This window comes from Cololabis saira, chromosome 23 (assembly GCF_033807715.1).
Source record: "Cololabis saira isolate AMF1-May2022 chromosome 23, fColSai1.1, whole genome shotgun sequence".
Lineage (NCBI taxonomy): Eukaryota > Metazoa > Chordata > Actinopteri > Beloniformes > Belonidae > Cololabis > Cololabis saira.
Genome location: NC_084609.1, coordinates 17,425,147 through 17,435,408, shown reverse-complemented (window position 1 = coordinate 17,435,408; position 10,262 = coordinate 17,425,147). Strand labels below are relative to the sequence as shown.

The window sequence follows — 10,262 nt, the reverse complement described above, 5'->3', positions numbered from 1 at the left end:
GTCCGGTTTCCTGTGTGGTGCGTTCACGTACCATCGGAAATGAGACAACTTTTGCTTTTGGCTAAATCATTAAAAAAATAGACCAGTTCCAAGATTAATATTGTTTAATTGTGTCTTGCTGCTTTTAATGTTGATGCGATTTGAATTACCTTGTGTTGAATTGTGCTATACAAATAAACTTGCCTTGCAAGATTATAAATAGATTTATATTTTTCATGAAAAAAAGCTGGTTCAAACAAATCCAGCAAAAGTTGCTTATGATTTAAACGTTCCCACTTTCTTTGAGAGAAGAAAAGCCCTGCAATACATTAATCTGATTTTGCGAATACTTTATCGATGGCAGAGGCATTCAATTGTTAAAGTATGTATGATTTATGGAAATAAATGACTAATACAAAGTCATTTTAGAGAGCTATTAGCAAAGTTAGTGTTTGACATTGACTGCCCTGCTGAAGAGGAGCTGAAGAATACTGTGACTGAACACAATCTTTAGTAAAATCAATGTTTTTTGTTGTTGGTTTGTTCTTTTTAATGTTGTCCAGTTTATGGAGAAGCTTGTGCTAATCCATCTGTCCACAATGACTCCAGTCCGCGCAGTAACAATCTGAAATGAGGAAGAGTACAACGCCAAAATGTGCCATATTTGTATTTTAATTGAAAAATCAAAATAATCTTTCCAGAGGGTCAGACAGATGCAGAATGCACTTGAAGCTAGCTGACAACTTTCCAACTGAGCTTATCATTTATAGGACTCTTGAATAAACATAAAGTTACCAGAGTATGTAACTAAGATGACATAGAACAAGAATATCACAGACAAAACTAGAGGATCAGATACAAACAGGATCATATCGGCACGTATAACGTGAAAGATAAACTTCTATGAATTGGGGTTGTGATTGGCTTTAGTTTTTCATCGCCACCTACATTAAAAACAGCTCACCATTATAGTGAACGGCCTACATCAGATCCATTACATCATGTGAGAGCAGGTCAAATCGAAAAGCATTGTGTTCACTGCTTGGGTTTGTCCATATTAACACTGTTTCTGTTTCAGCCATGGTAGGGCTCTTATTTTAATACAATAATAACCATAATAAAGAAAACCTTATCATAGTGAATAACACTTGTAATTATCTTTAAAAGAGGTGTTTCTGCTTAAAAGTTTGTAAATGATCATACCAATATTAAGTGAAAGGTTTGTCTCTAAACGTCACTAAACAGAAGAAAATTATTTTTTTCTCCATGTGATCAGATGAGCACTGAGCAGAACAGGAAACGTCACCTTTCCTTTGCAAGGAATCTTAATAATAGATCAGTTACCTAACTTAATGAAACTTAAAAACTCAAGTCAAGTCCCTATTAACCTCAGTATTTACAAGTGGACAAACAAGTTGGTTCATTTCACGAACAAGCTTATCAAAGCAGAATGTTTCAATATAAGACCCAGAGATGGGCACCAAATTAACACATTTACTTTATATAAAAAGTGCCATATGAGATATAAAAAAGAGACACCAAGAAAAAAAAACAGGCACAATGACATTAATTCATAATGGAAACTAGAACAAAAAATATCAGAACAACAACAAGTTTTGGAGGTTTCAGTGACAAGTAAAACCTGCCTACGGTATATGAAAGAGTTAATTTAACCAGAAAAGAAGTAACAAGTCACAAAACAAGCTACAAAGCATAATCTTGAACTCAGAGATGAGAACGGAGGAACACAATACAAGCTGAGTCTCGCGAGAGAGTCACACCTCTGTGTGTGTCTCAGTGCTCTTTGTGATCTCCATCCTCTTCCAGTTTCCGGATTTCTGCCTTAAGGTGGTTGATGTTTTCTCTGCTGGCTTTTAGTTTGTCTTTCAGCTCTGTGATTTCGTGACTTGTTCTCTTCTTTGCTGCTTCCAGTTTCTCCTTTGTCCTCTGCTCCAGCTCACCAACTGCCGCATAATATAGGATAAGGCAAAAAATTATGTGATTGTTGCTTTTTGCAATGTTGCAAAGTTTGTTTTTCCTTGTGAAAAACTTTATGTGGAACACTATAGTGAAACAGCCAAAACTAAAATTAAACAACAACAGCTTACATATACACAACTGAATTTCACTCGGACTACATACACTCTGTTTCGTGCTTATAGGCTCCCAGGGTGAGCTGTCTTGATGTGGTCAGCAGCTGCTGCATCATGGCTGTGGGATCTTGAAAGATCTGAAAATTACATACAAAACAAAGCAGCCAGGTTTGTAGCTGTTAACCAAACAGGCAAATTTAGTCAAAATACAGATGGTGATGGATACAGATCTTTGTTATTTCCATGAGTACAGCAAGTTTAACAAAACAGATCATGTACTTTTTCAATGCAGTATTGACTGGGGTCACATGCAAGAGGGTGAAAGGATGTGTACCATTTCATCATAGAATTCAGACACAACAGTCTTCTTGGGCATAGCACTGGAATCTGACTGGAACAGCTTCAACAGGTGGTACAGAGTCACCTTAGACAGACAAACACGTACAAATCAGTACAAGCATATACCATACTACCAAATAAAGATCTTTTTTTTCTTACAGCACACCACACGGTCAATATGTTTACAATTAATGTCAACACACAGTATAATATATAGTTTTCAGTATGAATGTAAGACCATTATTTCAGTGTTGCCTGCTTGTGGCAGATCTTACAGCTCTTTCATTGGGATCGATGAAAAATATCTTAACGATGATCTCAAACTCCCCCCAGCCTGTCTCTGTGATCTCATATGGAGGCTTAGTGACCACTGAAAGAAAGAGGGAAACATGCAGATGAGTATTTATGTTTCATTTGTCATGTAACACATTTTGCATGGCAGAAAAAAAAAATCATAGTGTTGGAACTATTGTAAATAAGTAGTAAGTTATCATGCTCGCTATTAACAGAACGTATGATAATTTGCTTACGCCTGTGACGCACTGATAAAACAATGCTGTGTTAAGTGATTAAAAAGTACTCCACAAGAAGTTTCCTAATTATCAGCATAAAGCAGAAATCTGCAGAGAAGAGGAAACTTCTTGTTACTAAACAAATGAGAACAAGAACAAATCTATACCTGTCCACTGACTGCGACCACTCCCTTTCCCCCTCCCTTTAGGGGCGCAGTCAGCCATGTAATCTAGGGTACACCCAGAGTGAATAAAAGCCAAGGAAGCAGAGAGACGAATTTAGAGTAGGTTTGAGATTTAGACGTCTTGACTGCTCTCCTTGATGAAAGTCATTTAACCGTGCTGTCTATCTTTTTGTCTCCAGAAAGTTTGATGATACGAATGTTAAAGGAGCCGTCTGTAAGAAATGGCCAAAACTGGTACTGCAGTCATTTTCAAAATATTGTTGAGTGGCGTGTACCCTCCCCCTCCTCCCCCTGACCAGAGGTTGCCAGGTTTTTCATCCAACACGTTCGTAGCGGCTGCTGCGATAATTAGAGCCGAGCTGGCAACCCGGATGCCGAAACAATACTGACTTCGTGATTGGGAGATAGGTGGAGGGTGGAGCTTCAGGCCAAAACAAAAAATGACAACATAAACATCAGTTGAGGGCTGCAACTCCTCTTTTTAAACTGGAATATCCTGGCTTGAGTGCTGTTGTCAGTGACAAAAGTATTTGAAATGAACATGATTTTAAAATGTCTGTTGACATATCGGGGTCATTTTATGATTCGTTTTATTATTGCTCTTACATACAGCTCCTTTAAGTGTATAACACATAGGCACTATTTTTGTGCAACATCCTCCAGACTGAGAACGACTCACCTCTCAAAGGATTGCCATAGCTCTCGTGTAGCTTGAACTGGATCTTCTTCACATAGGCAGACATATCCTGGGAGAACAGTTTTATAAAACAGAAACATACTTTACAGATTCAGATTCAGAAAAACTTTATTTATCCCGAGGGGCAATTGCAAGACAATTGAGCAGCAAGACGTTGAAAGTACCAAATAGAATAATATAATAAAATAAACAGATAAATGGGGCATGTCTGGTATGTACAAACAATATATAAATAAAAGAATGTCAAAAAAATGTACTATAAAGTGACTGTAGTGGTATAAATAAAATATAAAGTGTCAGTGTAAAGTGTACATTTCCTGCAAAGGCTTCACAACATGAGGATGTGTCAGATCTTCCTCACCTCGTTCCTGTAAGGCTTCACATACACAGACCACTGGTGCGTGTGTCCATCCTCCTCCCTCTTCTTCCCAAAGTACCGAGCAACATTCCCAAACACAATCGGCTTCACTACAGTCACTCCCTGCAGAGACAAGGACCTTTAATTAATGAATTCATGTAAATACTAATGAAAAACAGTACTATACGTGAACCTCGCACTATTATGAAGCTATGAGTCTACAGACTGGGATTTAAAAACGCCTCAGTGTGTTTATAAATAATGAGATACTCGGGACGGATGTTACAGTACCTTAACGCGCCCCCCGGAATCTGGACCAAATTCTGTCATCTTTTTGAACATAATACAGTGCCGACCCGGTTACATCCGACCTGTAGCACACACTACAAGTCAATTATTGGCCCAGCATGTTTCCAGCTCAGTTAGACCTGCCATTGAAGCAAAACAAATGTGAGTTTACACAATAAACCGCTCCATGTTAGCAAACCGGAAGTAGATTCCGCAGCACCGTAACCTGGCCGGTAGGAAAATGCCATGCGAGCACAACGTTCCGGGACAGAAACTTTCCGAGTCTGAAATTCTCTTGAATAATTCGAGTCAATCGAATTTTCCTGACCCACCTTTGTGATGTTATATCTTGATATCTATTGACTTCCTCACCACACCCGAATTACCCCCACCTACTTGGGGAAGAACTGTACACTTTAACTATGTTCAACTCCAGTTATAGTGATGTGTCCATATCAGAATGAGTAATGACGCAAGTAAATACCCAGTCTCATTAATTTACGGTATATGAAATAGTCATCACTCATTTTTGCTGTACCACCCGCCAGTAACCCACTCAACTGCAAATAATACTTGGCACAGTCCGACCTTTTCCCCGTTTACAAACTTCCATTTATATTGAACCTCAAAACCTGTTATGCCACTTGGGTGAGTTATGCACAAATGAAACAAAATAAATGCAAACTTAATTGAGAAGTTTTATTCTTTTAAAATCGATCACAATATCTTGGAGAATTTACCTGAAGGCACGTGTTAGCAGAACAATAAAATAAACCTAGATATTTATTTGTACCAAAATTTTTGTAAATGATCATACCAATATTAAGTGAAAGGTTTTTATCTCTAACATCACTAAACTGAAAACTTAATCACCATTTATTCACAAAAGAAAATTACTTATTTTCTCCATGTGATCCGATGTACCTGAGCAGAACATCAAATATCACCTTTTCTTTTTAGGGAATATTAAATGATCAGTTGCCTAACTTAATGAAACTAAAAATTAAAATCAATTCAAGTCCATATTAACCTCAGTCAATGCGAGTCTACAAACATGTGGGTTCATTTTATGAACAAGCTCATCAAAGCAGAATGTTTTCAATATAAGACACAGAGATGGGCACTAATTAATACATTTACTTTATATTAAAAGTGTCATGAGTATTAAGAAAAAGAGCCGGCGAGAAAAAAAGAAAAGCACAATGACATTAATTCAATATGAAAACTAGGTAGTTGATGATGTTGCAACCTGAAGTCTCTCCATACAGATATGGATAAACCTTATGTACATATAAAAATGTTATATGCAGTGCACCTAAAACAAAAGGCTTTCCATCAAATTCTGGCTTAATTGGTGTGTGGTGGTGAAAGACTGTGAAAACAGTGCTTTTTATGTTTCCCTTAATTCTACTGATCCAGCAATGTTTTGGTGGAATACCAACTATCAAAAAACAAGAAAGACATTAGAAAACATATTAAAACCAAACAACATCCAAATAAAATAAAATAAAATCAGAAAACATATTAAAAACAAAAAACAACCAAATAAAATCAGAACATCAAGTTTTAGAGGTTTCAGCGACAAGTAAAACCTGTCTATATGAAAGAGTTATTTTAACCAAAAAGTAGCAAATCACAAAACAAGCCACAAAACATAATCTTGAACTCAGAGATGAGAACGGAGGAACACAATACAAGCTGAGTCTCGCGAGAGAGTCACACCTCTGTGTGTGTCTCAGTGCTCTTTGTGATCTCCATCCTCTTCCAGTTTCCGGATTTCTGCCTTAAGGTGGTTGATGTTTTCTCTGCTGGCTTTTAGTTTGTCTTTCAGCTCTGTGATTTCTTCACTTGTTCTCTTCTTTGCTGCTTCCAGTTTCTCCTTTGTCCTCTGCTCCAGCTCACCAACTGCCACATAATCAAGGATAAGGCAAAAAGATCATGTGATTGCTCCTTTTCGCAATGTTGCATAGTTTGTTTTGCCTTGTGAAAAACTTTATGTGGAACACTATAGTGAAACAGCCAAAACTACAATTAAACAACAACAGCATACATATACACAACTGAATTTCACTCGGACTACATACACTCTGTTTCGTGCTTATAGGCTCCCAGGGTGAGCTGTCTTGATGTGGTCAGCAGCTGCTGCATCATGGCTGTGGGATCTTGAAAGATCTGAAAATTACATACAAAACAAAGCAGCCAGGTTTGTAGCTGTTAACCAAACAGGCAAATTTAGTCAAAATACAGATGGTGATAGATACAGATCTTTTTTTGTTTAGGCTCTAGTGGCCCTTTATTCAAGTTGCAGACAGGAAGGGGGTAGAGAAAGAGAATGGGGATGACACGCAGCAAAGGTGCGCAGGCCGGGATTCGAACCAAAGACCACTGCAGGAGGACTGTAGCCTCAGTATATGAGCCGCTTGCTTAACCCACTGCGCCACCAAGCGGCCTGATAGATACAGATCTTTGTTATTTCCATGAGTACAGCAAGTTTAACAAAAACAGATCATTTACTTTTTCAATGCAGTATTAACTGGGGTCACATGCAAGAGGGTGAAAGGATGTGTACCATTTCATCATAGAATTCAGACACAACAGTCTTCTTGGGCATAGCACTGGAATCTGACTGGAACAGCTTCAACAGGTGGAACAGAGTCACCTTAAACAGACAAACACAAGTACAAATCAGAACAAGCATATAACCATACCATACTACCAAGTAAGGATCTTATTTCCGTTACAGCACACCACATGGTCAATACGTCTACAATTAATGTCAACACACAGTATAATATATAGTTTTCAGTATGAATGTAAGACCATTATTTCAGTGTTGCCTGCTTGTGGCAGATCTTACAGTTCTTTCATTGGGATCGATGAAAAATATCTTGACGGTGATCTCAAACTCCCCCCAACCTGTCTCTGTGATCTCATATGGAGGCTTAGTGACCACTGAAAGAAAGAGGGAAACATGCAGATGAGTATTTACAGTGCCTTGCGAAAGTATTTGGCCCCCTTGAACTTTGTGACCTTTTGCCACATTTCAGGCTTCCAACATAAAGATATAAAACTGCAATTTTTTGTGAAGAATCAACAACAAGTGGGATACAATCATGAAGTGGAATGAAGTGTATTGGATATTTCAAACTTTTTTAACAAATAAAACACTGAAAAAGTGGACGTGCGAAATTATTCATCCCCTTTACTTTCAGTGCATTAAACTCTGTCCAGAAGTTCAGTGAGGATCTCTGAATGATCCAGTGTTGACCTAAATGACTAGTGATGATAAATGGAATCCACCTGTGTGTAATCACGTCTCCGTATAAATGCACCTGCACTGTGATCGTCTCAGAGGTCCGTTTAAAGCGCAGAGAGCTTCATGAAGAACAAGGAACACACCAGGCAGGTCCCAGATACTGTTGTGGAGAAGTTTAAAGCTGGATTTGGATACAAAAATATTTTCCAAGCTTTAAACATCCCAAGGAGCACTGTTCAAGTGATAATATTGAAATGGAAGGAGTATCAGACCACTGCAAATCTACCAAGACCTGGCTGTCCCTCTACACTTTCAGCTCATACAAGGAGAAGACTGATCAGAGATGCAGCCAAGAGGCCCATGATCACTCTGGATGAACTGCAGAGCTCTACAGCTGAGGTGGGAGACTCTGTCCATACGACAACAATCAGTCGTATACTGCACAATTCTGGCCTTTATGGAAGAGTGGCAAGAAGAAAGCCATTTCTTAAAGATATCTATATAAAGTGTTGTTTAAAGTTTGCCACATGCCACCGGGGAGACACAAACATGTGGAAGAAGCTGCTCTGGTCAGATCAGACCAAAATCGGACTTTTTGGCAACAATGCAAGACATTATGTTTGGCGTAAAAGCAACACAGCTCATCACCCTCAACACACCATCCCCACTGTCAAACATGGTGGTGGCAGCATCATGGTTCGGGCCTGCTTTTCTTCAGCAGGGACAGGGAAGATGGTTAAAATTGATGGGAAGATGGATGGAGCCCAATACAGGACCATTCTGGAAGAAAACCTGGTGGAGTCTGCAAAAGACCTGAGACTGGGACGGAGATTTGTCTTCCAACAAGACAATGATCCAAAACATAAAGCAAAATCTACAATGGAATGGTTCACAAAAAACATATCCAGGTGTAAGAATGGCCAAGTCAAAGTCCAGACCTGAATCCAATGGAGAATTTGTGGAAAGAACTGAAAACTGCTGTTCACAAACGCTCTCCATCCAACCTCACTGAGCTCGAGCTGTTTTGCAAGGAGGAATGGGCAAAAATTTCAGTCTCTCGATGTGCAAAACTGATAGAGACAAACCCCAACCGACTTACAGCTGTAATCACAGCAAAAGGTGGCGCTACAAAGTATTAACTTAAGGGGGCTGAATAATTTTGCACGCCCAATTTTTCAGTTTTTTATTTGTTAAAAAAGTTTGAAATATCCAATAAATTTCGTTCCACTTCATGATTGTGTCCCACTTGTTGTTGATTCTTCACAAAAAATTACAGTTTTATATCTTTATGTTTGAAGCCTGAAATGTGGCAAAAGGTCACAAAGTTCAAGGGGGGCAAATACTTTCGCAAGGCACTGTATGTTTCATTTGTCATGTAACACATTTTGCATGGCAGAAAGAAAATCACAGGCACTATTTTTGTGCAACATCCTCCAGACTGAGAACAACTCGCCTCTCAAAGGATTGCCATAGCTCTCGTGTAGCTTGAACTGGATCTTCTTCACATAGGCAGACATATCCTGGGAGAACAGTTTTATAAAACAGAAACATACTTTACATTTCCTGCAAAGGCTTCACAACATGAGGATGTGTCAGATCTTCCTCACCTCGTTCCTGTAAGGCTTCACATACACAGACCACTGGTGCGTGTGTCCATCCTCCTCCCTCTTCTTCCCAAAGTACCGAGCAACATTCCCGAACACAATCGGCTTCACTACAGTCACTCCCTGCAGAGACATAAGGAGCCTTTTTGATTTGATTTATTTTATTTTTGTACATGTAAAAAAAAAAAAAAAAAGAAACACTTCATGAGAAGTTTAAGAAAACAACAAAACAAAACAAGGAATTTCATCCTTTAAAACTTGCTATCTTGATTTACATGTGCCAAAAAAGTAGTAGGAAGAAGTGTAAACTTATTTAGTCCTACCCCCCTTCACTGATCATTTAACCTGTATTTATAATTATTCACACACTGTACTCACACTGCTAAATAACAGTATTGTTATTATTATTATTACTATTATATACTGTAATTATACTCACACATATACTTATACATGCATACATACACATAGTTGAATATTTATATATATTTGTACACATATGCCCTTTAATGTGCTGAATTCATGTAAATACTAATGAAAAACAGTACTACACGTGAACCTCGCACTATTATGAAGCTATACGTCTCCAGATTGGGATTTAAAAACGCCACATGTTTATAAATAATGAGATACTTGGGTCGGATGTTACAGTACCTTAACGCGCCCCCCGGAATCTGGACCAAATTCTGTCATCTTTTTGAACATAATACACTGCCGACCCGGTTACATCCGACCTGTAGCACACACTACAAGTCAATTATTGGCCCAGCATGTTTCCAGCTCAGTTAGACCTGCCATTCAAGCAAAACAAATGTGAGTTTACACAATAAACCGCTCCATGTTAGCAAACCGGAAGTAGATTCCGCAGAACCGTAACATGGCCGGTAGGAAAATGCGATGCGAGCACAAACGTTCCGGGACAGAAACTTTCCGAGTCTGAAATTCTCAATA

The 10,262-nt window shown here is 38.6% G+C and overlaps 2 protein-coding genes across 2 annotated transcripts; both read right to left on the bottom strand.

Annotated features, from left to right (window-relative positions):
- Positions 1-630: 630 nt before the first annotated feature.
- On the bottom strand, positions 631-4,661 carry LOC133423880 (YEATS domain-containing protein 4). The gene is made up of 7 exons (XM_061714209.1): positions 4,455-4,661; positions 4,167-4,286; positions 3,788-3,854; positions 2,687-2,781; positions 2,407-2,496; positions 2,122-2,209; positions 631-1,943 (listed from the first exon to the last, which is right to left on the bottom strand). Exons 1-7 carry the CDS (start codon positions 4,503-4,505, stop codon positions 1,774-1,776), a joined length of 681 nt encoding a protein of 226 aa, XP_061570193.1. The 5' UTR covers positions 4,506-4,661; the 3' UTR covers positions 631-1,773.
- A 475-nt stretch (positions 4,662-5,136) lies between these two features.
- LOC133423864 (YEATS domain-containing protein 4-like) lies at positions 5,137-10,188 on the bottom strand. The gene is made up of 7 exons (XM_061714185.1): positions 9,966-10,188; positions 9,315-9,434; positions 9,161-9,227; positions 7,309-7,403; positions 7,021-7,110; positions 6,536-6,623; positions 5,137-6,356 (listed from the first exon to the last, which is right to left on the bottom strand). Exons 1-7 carry the CDS (start codon positions 10,014-10,016, stop codon positions 6,187-6,189), a joined length of 681 nt encoding a protein of 226 aa, XP_061570169.1. The 5' UTR covers positions 10,017-10,188; the 3' UTR covers positions 5,137-6,186.
- Positions 10,189-10,262: the final 74 nt, after the last annotated feature.

Excerpts from the sequence above, each read along its gene's own strand:
- LOC133423880 (XM_061714209.1), bottom strand. The coding sequence starts at position 4,505 with ATGTTCAAAAAGATGACAGAATTTGGTCCAGATTCCGGGGGGCGCGTT. Across the intron at positions 2,782-3,787 it reads CTATGGCAATCCTTTGAGAG|TGGTCACTAAGCCTCCATAT; the intron begins GTGAGTCGTTCT and ends TCTTTCTTTCAG. Across the intron at positions 2,497-2,686 it reads TCGATCCCAATGAAAGAGCT|GTGACTCTGTACCACCTGTT; the intron begins GTAAGATCTGCC and ends TGTCTGTCTAAG.
- LOC133423864 (XM_061714185.1), bottom strand. The coding sequence starts at position 10,016 with ATGTTCAAAAAGATGACAGAATTTGGTCCAGATTCCGGGGGGCGCGTT. Across the intron at positions 9,228-9,314 it reads TGAAGCCTTACAGGAACGAG|GATATGTCTGCCTATGTGAA; the intron begins GTGAGGAAGATC and ends CTGTTCTCCCAG. Across the intron at positions 6,357-6,535 it reads CTATAAGCACGAAACAGAGT|TTGGTGAGCTGGAGCAGAGG; the intron begins GTATGTAGTCCG and ends ATTATGTGGCAG.